Source organism: Lutjanus erythropterus, chromosome 18 (assembly GCF_056507025.1).
Source record: "Lutjanus erythropterus isolate fLutEry1 chromosome 18, fLutEry1.hap2, whole genome shotgun sequence".
Classification (NCBI taxonomy): Eukaryota; Metazoa; Chordata; class Actinopteri; order Lutjaniformes; family Lutjanidae; genus Lutjanus; species Lutjanus erythropterus.
In genome coordinates, this window is record NC_139334.1 from 23,870,772 (window position 1) to 23,883,041 (window position 12,270).

Here is a 12,270-nt window from a genome sequence, read left to right on the forward strand (position 1 = left end):
AATCTGTAGGAATGAAAGTAAACCACAGATTTTATCAGGATATATATAACAGGCCTCAGAAAAACAAAGCTTTTTGTGTATTTCCTATTACCTCACATCCATATGTTCTCAGTTATAGAGGAAAGTTTTAGTCAGGTTATATATATTTAAGCTGAAGGGTGGAACTTGCACCTTTGACCTCGTTTTCCATCTCCAAGGCCTGCTGGAGGAACGGGCTCTGCTTCTGGGTCGGATGGGTAAACACGAGCAGGCGCTCTTCATCTATGTGCACATCCTGAAAGACACTCGCATGGCTGAAGAGTGAGTAGTTCTGCAAACACCACAGAATCCTGCACAACTGGGTGGGAGAACACCACGCAAATATTTGCTAACTCCAGCTAATTTGACTTAAAATGAGAAAATCATCTCATCATGGACACAAGCAGAACTTTAATGTTTTATCTTTGCTCATGATTTTCTCTGTGTTCTCTGCAGATACTGTCACCGGCACTACAACAGTTCAGTCGAAGGGAATAAAGATGTAAGTAGTAGTAATTTAATTTTGATGTTTTGTTCCTGATTTGTTAACTTTTCCATTTAAAAAAAATAGAATGCCTTTTCCTCTTAGACTGTTGTGTTTGTTGTGTCCACTTGGATTTTATTGTAGCTCTGTTGTGTTTGTTTGTTTTTTTCATGACCACTTTTTTCATTTTCTACGCTCTGCTGCCTTCTGCTAAGTGCCTTTGTGTCTGCAGAAATCGCTATACAAATATAATGGATTATTTATGCTTCAGGCACCCAATGACAGGTACATAGCCAGTTCTAGAAAAAAAAGCCCTAATATCTCAGAAATGACAGTTAATATTGTCTGCCATGTGTAAAAAATGTTGTTTGACAAGCTCAATGTTAGAGAGAAAGATCATTTTTTTGAAGTGGGGTTTTATGAGGTTATATTAGCTACTTAGCTACAGTAGGAGGCAGTCAGCACCAGTGTTGGAAGCTAAGCAAGTAGTGCTGAGGACAGGGTCAGCAGCAAAACATGTTTTAGCCACTTAAAAAAAAATCAGTATCAGTTTAATTGTACACTATATTTAGAATATTTTCACAGCTTTACCTTGCCGTCAGATAGCCTTTTATGACGAGAAACCTCCATTAAATAAGTCAAATATCGCTCTCTCCAAAGCCACCAGACTTCTTTGATTATGACAGTAATTTTATCTATTAGAACAGAAGAGGTTCTGGTCTCCTGGTGTGACTTTGGTGAATTTTGACTAACCTTTTACAATACCAAAGTCACGCAATAATACAAACAAACTCAAAAGATCAAGGCAGCGGTAGACCAGCCATTCCCGTGTTCTATGAGGTAGAATTACAGATTTTGACAAAGGAGTCTGGTTGCTTTGGAGAGGGTGATATAACTTAAGTTAGGCTTTTTTTTTGCTGCTGACCCTGTCTAGAGCAGCACATTGCTTAACTTCTTAACATCAGGACTCCTGCTGCATCTCCATACTGGGATTGTGTTGACCACCATCTCCTGTAGGTAATACACTGACTATGGATTAGTACCTCATACAACCACACTTCAAATAATCTGAACTTTCCTGTTTAAGTAATGAAAATTAATGAATAAGCATTGAATTGGCAGGGAAAATCCACTTTCCAGGCATAACAAAAGAAAAAACTAAATAGCCGTTCCTCTAATTTCCATCTTATCATTTTTCTCTTGGCAATTATTATATCTTGTTTTATCTTACTTAGTGTCTCAATTCAGTGAAATCCAGATGAAATGGCATTTAGAGAGAGTCTAGTTGGACATATTTTTGACGTATTACTGAGAGAAACAGGATAGGAAGATGGGACATAATGTAGGGAGGAATTTGATTTGTTTTTTCAAATGTTTTTATTGGAAGCAATTGTGAAAGGACTTGAAATTCTCATAGAATAAGGACCTGCTTCAGGTCTTACAATATTCACAGAAGGGAGGAATTTGATGTGAACGTTGGGAAGTGGACATGTAATAACTCGACCTACCATGCTGTTGCTAGCTAACTGACTAACTAATAAATCTTAGTTCTGTGTTGCTAAAAGTTCCTGATTGATTAATGGGTTGATGTCATGATATTATTGGTTGAAATAAGTTGGTTCAAGCTTACATAAGCAGAAGAAAACATGATTGGAGTTTTATAAGAATACAAAGAAATGAAAGTTTTGTTAAATAGTTAGTTTTTAGTTTTGTTATTGTTAAATAGATGGGATATGACCTAAAAGGGTCAAAAAGGCATTTTTTAAAGAACCTGGTAGTTGTTATTTGCTGTTTATTACTGTCTTGCATTATCTCTGGTCAAGTGAGGAAAAAAAAAGATTTGGATTTAAAGCAGATCAGTGTATACAGCTTTATTTCCTCCCTTCAGGTTTATCTGTCTTTGCTGCGAATGTACCTGACACCTCCTGACGTTCACTGTCTGGGGCCCATCACGATGGAGCCGTCGGAGCCTCAGGCCAACCTGCAGGCGGCCCTGCACGTCCTGGAGCTGCACCACAGCAAACTCAACACCACCAAGGTAAACATGGACAGAGCAGCACCCCAGTGATCACCGGGGTGACTCAACAACAACAGCAGTCTGGTAACAGTCACAAATAATTCAGCTTTCACAGACTGTGTCAATGTCAACTAAGCTGTCAGTCACAGAAAAGTACTTCTGACACAAGCATCAAATTCTCGCACTGAAATTCAACTTCCCTACAAGGCAAACTTCCATCTGCTACTTCAAACTGCTTATTGAATCATAAAGCAAGAATTAGCTTCTAATTCAACCCAGAGTCGGCTTGTTTAAGCTGGATTAAACTGAGATAAAATAACATGATTATCGATGACACACGCTCGCACAGAATTAGTCATTTGGCATTTGGTGTGAAATTAAAGCAACGACTGAACTGAACACAACTCGTTTAGAGATTTGATTTAGTTTGTTTTTAGAGCGAGATGAGAGCGGTTCACGCTGTCGGGGGTAATCAGGCTGCTGCCTTTGTGATAGAAAAGATCCAGCGAACCAAAAAAAGATCTCCACCAGGGCGCTGATCTCCCTCGAGAGGAGTCTGCGTTACAATGTGAATATCTTTGATGAAATCCCTTTCATATACCTGTTTCGACTACCTGAACCCCGCACCAAAATAGTAATGAGTTAATTGAATAAAAGCAGTTCTGTTCAAAACTAGCTCATGACCTATTTTGCTCTTCAAATCTTCATGTTGCAATCCACCGACTGCTGTCTAGTGAAGACGATATCCCTTGAAGAAGACTCGGTTTGCTGTTTTTCAGTACGATCCAGAAAATCTCTCCTCACAGTCCATGTCGAGGAAAAAAAGAGTCTCAGCAGATTGTGTATTCTTTCTTTCCATATCTTATCACAAAGGAGCAGAGGCACCGTCTTTGAAACGCCCCCAGCGTGTCTCTGCAAATATTTTAACACCAAAAACGAGCAAGTTTATCTGTCCTGAGATAGACTGTTGTTGTAAAATGCACCGTAACAGACTGTGTTGTTGTATCTGTGATTTAAAGTGGATGTGATCATGTGTGAAAGGCCCTGCTGATCTGCGCTCATCCACAGACATGTCAAATTAAGAATCTCTCAAGGGGAACACTGCAGGTTTATATGAACGCTGAGGTTTGGATCCCCCGGCCACGAGTTCTTCATCTCGTCTTTCCTTGCCGCTCTGTCTCCCTTTGCTCCCTCAATGACTTTAATGGCACCCTGCTTTCATTTCCCCTGGCCTCGCTCCCAGTCTCAGCCTCGCCAAGAGAGCATCAGCACGACAAGACAAGACTGCACAAAACTCTAGGCCTAAACTTCAACAACAGGAAGTTTTTTTTTTTGTGTGTGTGTGTGTGTGCACGTGTGTTTCTTGTCAATTTTAATATATTTAAGCTGTTTGTAGCACATCATCACCATAAAAAACAAACAAAATCATCAATTTGAAAAAGGTGTGCTACAATATGTGAACAGTAACATCTAGTTTAATGTGATAAAGAAGAGAAAAAATAATTATGCAATTTACCACAGCTCTAAGGTGCTGGAAAAGCTTCAAGATGTACCTTGAAAATGCTTGCTGGAATTTGACTTTGGAAAAGGTCCTGAGTAGAACCCTGAAGAGAACTTGTCAGTTTCATCAACATAAATGTAATTTATTGTGCTGTTAGACTGTTAGATTGGGAAGCAGGATAGCAAATGTTTTTCTGAAATGCTGAACGGCAACAAAGCTGAATTGAAGCAGAATATTTTATTAGATAAAAACATGTTGTGGATTTTGGAAAAGATTAGTTGCATCTTTGTTCAATAAATTTGAACTTTTGGACTTATCAATGATCTGGAGTTGCTGGAAATATTTGAGACAATCCTATGCAGATGCCAAGAGTGACATCTTCATATTGTTGGTTTGTCTGACTGACAGTTTAACACCCAAACATATTCAAATTTTTTATGTAATTTACAAAGATAAACAGGGAAAAGCAGCAAATCCTTCGAAACAGCTAATACTAGACATCTCTGCTTGATAAATTGCTTAAAAGTTTCAACGACTATCAGAATCATCGGTCATCAATTTTCTGTTGATTTTTCAAAACTCAGTAACTTTGATTAATTTATTGGTATGTGGGAGCAGGTGGGACCTCATAAGAAAGCAGGACCACAAACTAAATCCCAGCTGTGTTCCTCTGTAGTTTCTCAGCAGAAAACTCTCACTCTAAACTGCCTGAGTCTAACAAGGCCATTTGAACTAATTTAATTTAATTGAGTCGAGCAAAAGGACAACAGGGCTACCGGGCATCGACTGCATTTAGTGTTTAGTCCCTGAACATTCACACAGAAGCACAAAGGCAAGTTATTCTGATCTGTGAAGGTAAGAGAAGCTACAGTTGCTGATGTTGGGCATGTCAGGCACAGACAGTTACTGCTGGAGTCCAGATGGAGTCATTTAATTTAATATTATTACTTTGAAATGATTAATGAGTTACATTCATGTTTTGAATTATTATAAATGAATTTGGAAATGACTCAGCTCAGTTCAGTAATGTGTTTCACCACAACATGAAGATTACGATTGCTGCTGGACGATCTCATTTTGATAAATTATAGTTTTAATTAGTGTAATTTGCTTCTGAAAGGAGATCTTATCTCTATCCAGCCCACAAAGTTCCCTCTCATGATTAAAGAGTTGGAATATTTATTTTAAAACTAATAACATCTGGCCAACAGTGTTTAATAAACCAACGTTTTTGTTTCTTGCAGGCCATCAATCTGCTTCCAGCAAACACGCAAATCCGAGAGATCCGCGTCTTCCTGGAGAGCGTCCTGGAGGAGAAGGCGCAGAGGAAACGCTGCAACCAGGTGCTGAAGAGTCTGCTGCAGGCCGAGTTCCTCAGGGTGAGTCCTGCAGAATCTGTTTACGTGGTTTACATGGTGGTTGCACAGACATGACTGATGGTTCGGTGAAGTCAAAGAAAACGCTTTCTCAAGAAGAAGTGTATTTTTAATGGTGGATTTGAGAGAAGTAATTATTGTGTTCTGACAATTAATCAGGTTTTAAAATCAGTCCTCCTCCTCTTAAAAATATTATTAAGATATTATGATGATACATTATTGATTCCCACAGAGAAATGGTGTTTATAATCTTCCCCCTGGTGAAGTCAAGAGAGCAGAGTCAGCAACAAAACAGCTTCCCTTCATCTAAGAGAGATTCAGTGAATTTCAAAGACACTTCAGCGTAGTGAATGTGTGTATCAGGAAGCTCCGGTTGGAGGACAAATCAGCAGAAGCACAACCATTCAAATGTTAACCATTTGAAGAGAAGTTGAAGATTTTAACCAGGAAAATATGTGGATAAATACTGCTACTCTCTGGGCAAGTGTCTTTATCTGAAGAAGAGCAGTTTGGATACATTTTGTACAAACTGCATTATGTTAAATGTGCTGCATGTCAAGTAATACTGAATTTGCAGGTGATGCAGCACAGTACAAGGTTCATACAGTCTTAAAAGGTTTGAAAAGACTAACCCATAAGTTTTCAAAGTTAGGAATATGCTTGGATTCGAATATACTTCATGAAAAATTGGTGTTTCATCTACACAATCACTCAAGTAAACAAAAAAATCTGTTAATATTTCAAATTAAATAGCCTGCGGCGCTTGGCTGCATGTCTTCCCCCTCTCTCGCCCTCATTTCCTGTCTATCCAGAACTGCGCTATCGAATAAAGAGTGAAAAGCTCCCAAAAGATAATCTTTTAAAAATAAAAATTTAAATTTAACGATCTCATCATCATATTAGTCATTCATAGCTAGATAAGTCCTCCGTTGATCCCTTATACTGGAAATTAGCAAGCATTATATATTCATGATCAGAATATCAAAGTTATGAGCAGCTGGTAAAATTAAGTGGCAATACACATGGTTTCCTGTGGGTATGAAGGACTTTGCGATTGCATTTGTCATACAGTAATAATTTAGATTTATAGGCTTTGAGAGTCTGTAAAGTTTTTGGTTTAGGTACCCTGAAAGTTCTTTAGAGTGCTTGAAGTTTACTCTTCAAAGGATGTGTGAATCCTGACAGTAATGATTCTACCTGCACTCTTGAAACCTTGTAATACAATTTGCAGGGAAAAATCTTCTAGCACAAAGGATGTGATGTGTTATATAGTCGTTTGCGCGAGCAGTGACAGGAAGAGCATTATTTATATAAAGTCATAAACAGAAAATCAGGGAGGACATTGCAGTTGTCTGGTCCCACAGTTCATAGCCTCGTGTGACCCTTTACTACAAAGCAGCGTCTGTCTACTGCCCCTGGTCACAGGTTGCATGTCCATTAGTTGAGAGCAGCTCTATTGAAGATTGATTTTTTTCTTGTCAGATTGTTTCACTCGAGTCCAGCTGAAATTAAATTGTCTGCCACAGCGAACGCATCACATGTCCTCAGTTCTCTTTTGAGAAATCAGAAACTGTTATCGCACTGCATTGATGGAGAACTTGTTTTCCAAGCAACCAATACGTAATAAGTAATTAATAAGTGTTAGGTAATTTGCAGTGTTATGTCACAGTGACGGACATCCAGACAGCAGCCTGCGACAGCAGCTACAAACTTTGAACAATAGCGCACAGTAGCTTTTCTGTCTCCTTATCTAACTTACTAACATTAACACACATCTTATCCTGCATCTCAGCTTGTTGAATGAATGACCAAACAAACAGTTAGTGGAGTAAAGTGCACCACTAATGTCAGTTTGCATGTTAAACATCATTAAATGGACCTGTAAATGTCACTTCAGTCTGTTCCACTGACAACGCCCTGTCTGTCCAGGGTTTGTAAGTTACAGTACAAGTTCCTTTTCTTTTTCTTCATGATTATTTCTTATATTTACTCAAATAGTTCTTTTCTTTTCTTTATATAGTAAAAAAAACTATGCATTTGGGGGAAAAAAGCATGACTTTTAGTTGTCCTTTACAGTTGTTCAGAGGTTTGCAGGGCTTGAAGCGTTTTGTTAGAAAGTCCCAAAAATTGTCATAATGTTTGTGTTTCAGCATGTTTTTCTTATTTTCTTTTCCTGTAATCATCTTTCAACCCCTTCAAAACATTTTAAGCCTCCATTGTTGGGATTCGATCCTCCGGGTCGGGAAATTCTGGTCTATAACCCACAGTGTTTGATCATTTCTTCAAAAAAGAGAGAGAGGGGAATTGGGATGAAGTGGATATTTGGATCATGGAGAGCGAAGGTTTGTTTCTCATCAACCATTTTGACGTCTGAGATGACCTACCTACTTTGTATAAATATTTTATTTCAATTCATCTTTGAAAAAAAAACCTTTCGGAGCTGAAAAGTGGTGGGCATCTTGGATTTGAAGATCAAAAATAGGTAACATCATCAAAACAAAATCGATTATGAATTCCTGGACCCAAATAGTTCCAGACACCATGTACTGTGCAGCATTGTTGGAAAGATCAATTCCAACAGGGGCAATTGCAACAATTATGGGGGTAAATTTGTTTTTTAACCTTCATAGATGATGAATCCACTAAGAAACAAACCTCTGCTTTCTACAGCCACAGAATTGCTATGGATGACCCAACTACAAGGTGGAGCGGCGTCCTTCATAAGATATTTTGTCCTCAGTCTGCCATGATGTATTACTGAATGTTTGTGTTGAAATGAGGATTGACAGAGTTTTAGAATTAGAGGTGAAGGCTTTTTATTTTGTAATCCAGCACAAAGGTGACTCTCCCACAGAGACAAGATGTTAAATAAATATTTATGTTAAATCTGATTTACTCTCTCTCTCTCTGCTCATCTCGAACGTGTTCTGCGTTTTCAGGTGCAGGAGGAGCGAATCTTCCACCAGCAGGTTAAGTGTGTAATTACAGAGGAGAAAACCTGCAGAGTCTGCAAGAAGAAAATAGGAAACAGGTAACACTCTCTCACTGTAGGAAATCCTTTTTTTTTTTTTTTAAGCAGGCTTTTTTTTTTAAGTTTTAGTCTGAGAAGTATGAAAACACTTTAATGCTTTAACTGTTTACACTTCATTATTTTTGGTCTCTTTTTCTTATCCTCTTTTACTCTTATTCTAATCATTATTATTGTACAATGGCTTTTGAGCACATCTTAAATCATTAAATGACATAATATGTCAACAGGGTTTAAGGAAACATGTTAAGTGGACATACTGACTTCTCTGACACACAGAATGAATAAATGCCAGTTTTTGAGTTGTAAGATATCATTAATAATAATATTATAACAATTTTAGAAGAGTAGATGTTTAATGAGCACAGTGCTTATGAAGTTTGACAGACAGTAAGGCAGGCAGACACTGAACTCCAGTTTCAGAGTGTGTGTTTTCAGAGATTTTGTTTTGAGGATAACGGGCTTAGCTTTACATCAACAGTTATAAACAGCTGATCAGTTTACAGTGTAGGACTCATCACTTGTCATTGTCAAAGTATAATGTTGCGCTCATCAGAGTTCAGTGGCCCTGCAGACAACCTCTGTTAGCTTCGAGTTGCTTCAACCAAAGATTTAACATTAAAGAGAGATCCAACCTATTTAATATACAGTCTGTGGTTTCAACTCCTTATTTGGACTGCAGTACTTATTTTTGAATGTTAGGGTGTTAAATATTGCTCCCTTAAATCTTAAAAAGTGGACTGATATTAAGTTATTTCTTAGTTATTAAAGGTTATCATCAAAATCCTTCTTAATTTCAGTATTATGAAACTGTCTTTTATCTCATCTCTTTTTAATATGAGATGTTTTTGTATTTGCAGTTACAATTTTATTAACTTGGAACATAATTATATGACCTGAGCCGCTGTTAATTTCATACCCTGTTCATTTTCATTCTACTGTTTTCTCCCTTTTTTAATGAAACGCTTGTTTATCTCAGTGGTCTCAGGGAGTAATAATCCAGCACATTCTCTGTTTGTTTCTTTCTCTCACAGCGCGTTTGCCAGGTATCCGAACGGGGTGGTGGTGCATTACTTCTGCTGCAAAGACCGCACCGTGTGTCCCACTGAGCAGTAAAGGCTCCCATCACCTGACTCTGACTGTTTACTAATAAATAACCCCCCCCCCCCCCCTTTCTGCGGATTTCAATGGGACATCTTTAAACTAGAAATGCTTCAGAAGGTCGGAAGTGCTCGAAACAGACGCTTGTATCCGATGCACCTTACAGAACTACAAATGCAGCAGACATATTATAACCCGAGTTAACCTCGGGCACGGTTGTCGTCACGCTCTAACAGCTGAGCAGAACAGGAGCTCCTCCTGAAAGCAAAAAGGCTGCGACTTTTCTTTCTCTCTGTGCATGAAGTAACAAGAGGAATGTCCGGGGTCGTTCAACAGGAGGGGAGAGATGAAGAGAAAGAGGGAGGTAGACTCTGACATTTGAAAGGCATGTGTCACTGTAACGCTAGAAGGGATCCACTTCCTTGCACGACGCCTCTGAAGAAAATGGGCGCTATTGACAGACGGCCAGAGGAAGAGGAGCTGTAACAGCAGAAGTTAGTACTCGTTCTCACCGGGAGATGATTACAAGCCTTCGTCTGCAGTTTTATTTTAGCTTGTCGCGCTCTCTTCCTGCCTCTCACTGTCTCCCACCCCTCCTGTAACACTGTGTAAGCCTCAGACACTGCTTCATATGCCATATACACTCTGCAGGTGTACTGTTAAATGCCTTTTGTGACTCTGAAGATTGTACTTAACAGTGAGCTCAGATGTCTCCTCTTTTTTTTTTTGTTAGCATGTGCCGGTACTGACTTAGCAAAACAGCGTTCGTCTTGCGGTGTGTTTTTGTATTTTATTTAAACATTTGAGGCGGCTTCTCCAACTAACATTCACGGCTGTTCTCTCGTTTACTCACTTTACAGTCTGTGCGTGAATGAAAGCTCCCACACAACATCTTCTCTTAAATGCATTTTTTAAAGTTCTCATCCGTCTTCTTTGTATTCATTTTTTCAGTTCATGAAGTAGAACTCATTTAGAGTGAGACTGTTTAACTTTTGAACAGTAGCCAAGGTGGCCATAAGTGGTAATTACAGAATAATCACATAGAAATTTCCCTTAAATTTTCCAGTTTCTTTAAAGCCAGCACTTTTGAGCTGCAATGATTACTTGATTATCAATTAGCGGATCCCCAGAAAATGAATCTGAACTATTTTGGTAATTGATTCAGCCCAGTTCCTTCAATCTAAGTACAAATAACATAACTTTATACTTTTAAATAGCATGCAGTGCACACAGCGAAGTTTAGTTTTAAACAAACAAACAGGACAAACAAACACAAGTAACTGGAGACAGTCAACATAGACCTGTTTTAACAGATGTCCATAATCTAACGGATGCAGAATAGCATACTAACCAAACTGTGACTGTTTCACAGTGTTGATCATGTGTTTGTTTTTGTTACCATGACGACGAAGGCCACCAGACTATGGACCTGCTCTCCACAAAAGTTTTAACGGGATTGGTGTATCATTTGCACGCAAAATTGGACTTTGGCAAATGCACTGTGCGCTATTTTAAAGAAGGCCTGCACAGTATGTAAAAAAAAAAAAAATCATATTGAGATCATAATACATATTGTGTGTTTTTTTCTTTTTTCAAAAGTGTTACAGTCTCTCCATAAGACAGATCACAATAGTACAGCACTTTAAATGGATGGATGACTTGTTATTTATTGTCAGATCACACATCTGTGTGATAACAATTGGAAGTAATGTGAGTGACTTGGAAGGTGTGATTGAATGATAGATGTGTGCATTTTAATAGCAATATTGTTATGAAATGTGTCTGTTGACCGTCCGCCTGGGAGGTAATTCAAGCAGTACGACTCCCCAGTTTATTAAAAGTTAAATACAATCAATGAATGTATGTTTTTAGACTCATTTTGAGTGAATTCCACAGCGTCTGACACTCTGAACAGTTGACTTACGTAACTCAGAATTGTCTTAACCACTAAATCTGAATAGTTTGGAGAGTTTTGCAACCTTTTTAAGTTAGCTTCCCCACAAGTTGTAGTACTCTCTGCATCTTCCGCTCCCTCAAACGCCACATCCTTTTCCTCCTCTTTCTCTGCTCTTCAAGGTTTGCACATTCTCTGCTAAGACTGTTTCAGTTTTTTAGTGGGAACATTTGTACCACTCTGTCTGTCTGTGTGTGTGTGTGTGTGTGTGTGTGTGTGTGTGTGTGTGTGTGTGTGTGTGTGTGTGTGTGTGTGTATACTGTATAAAGATTGAGTGTTAATGACACATTTCTCATTGAAGTTATTTGATTCTGAAGGGCGATGCGTCCGCCTGTTTGTCTGTCTGTCTGTCTGGCTTTAATCAGTAATAAACAAGCATTTCCACTCATGTTTGTGTCTGTGTGATGCCACACTGTCTGCCAGATGTTCACACTGCTGCTGCTGCCATTTACTGTGTAGGTGGTAACATCTTATATTTGCTTACATTTAGATTTAGTTGATGCAAGAGTGATTGGTGTATATGTCTATACAACACCAGGAGAAGGTTAAGTAAATAATTAGTCAAAAAAAACAAAACAAGTTTAAGATATGTGAATACTATAGTAAATCATGATTATGAAAATTATAAATGTTAAAATTATTTAAATTAATGAAATAGTACTTTTTTAAGTATAATTTTGACTCTAGTTTAAAGACAAAATTGAAAGTATCTACATTTTAAAGACAATAAGTCAACGTTTTTTACTTAATTTTATTGTATATTACACTGAGTGTCCTGTAGTTGTTTCTGA

At 38.2% G+C, this 12,270-nt stretch overlaps 1 protein-coding gene across 2 annotated transcripts in view; it reads left to right on the forward strand.

Annotated features, from left to right (window-relative positions):
* Positions 1-11,867, forward strand: part of vps39 (VPS39 subunit of HOPS complex) — a 36,806-nt gene extending 24,939 nt beyond the window's left edge. For both annotated transcript variants that reach the window (XM_084742182.1, XM_084742183.1), the window contains exons 19-24: positions 198-300; positions 475-520; positions 2,391-2,540; positions 5,265-5,399; positions 8,336-8,427; positions 9,459-11,867. In XM_084742182.1, the coding sequence (XP_084598308.1) occupies positions 198-300; positions 475-520; positions 2,391-2,540; positions 5,265-5,399; positions 8,336-8,427; positions 9,459-9,540 (608 nt within the window). In that variant the 3' untranslated portion in view covers positions 9,541-11,867. The remainder of the gene's footprint in view (positions 1-197; positions 301-474; positions 521-2,390; positions 2,541-5,264; positions 5,400-8,335; positions 8,428-9,458) is intronic.
* Positions 11,868-12,270: the final 403 nt, after the last annotated feature.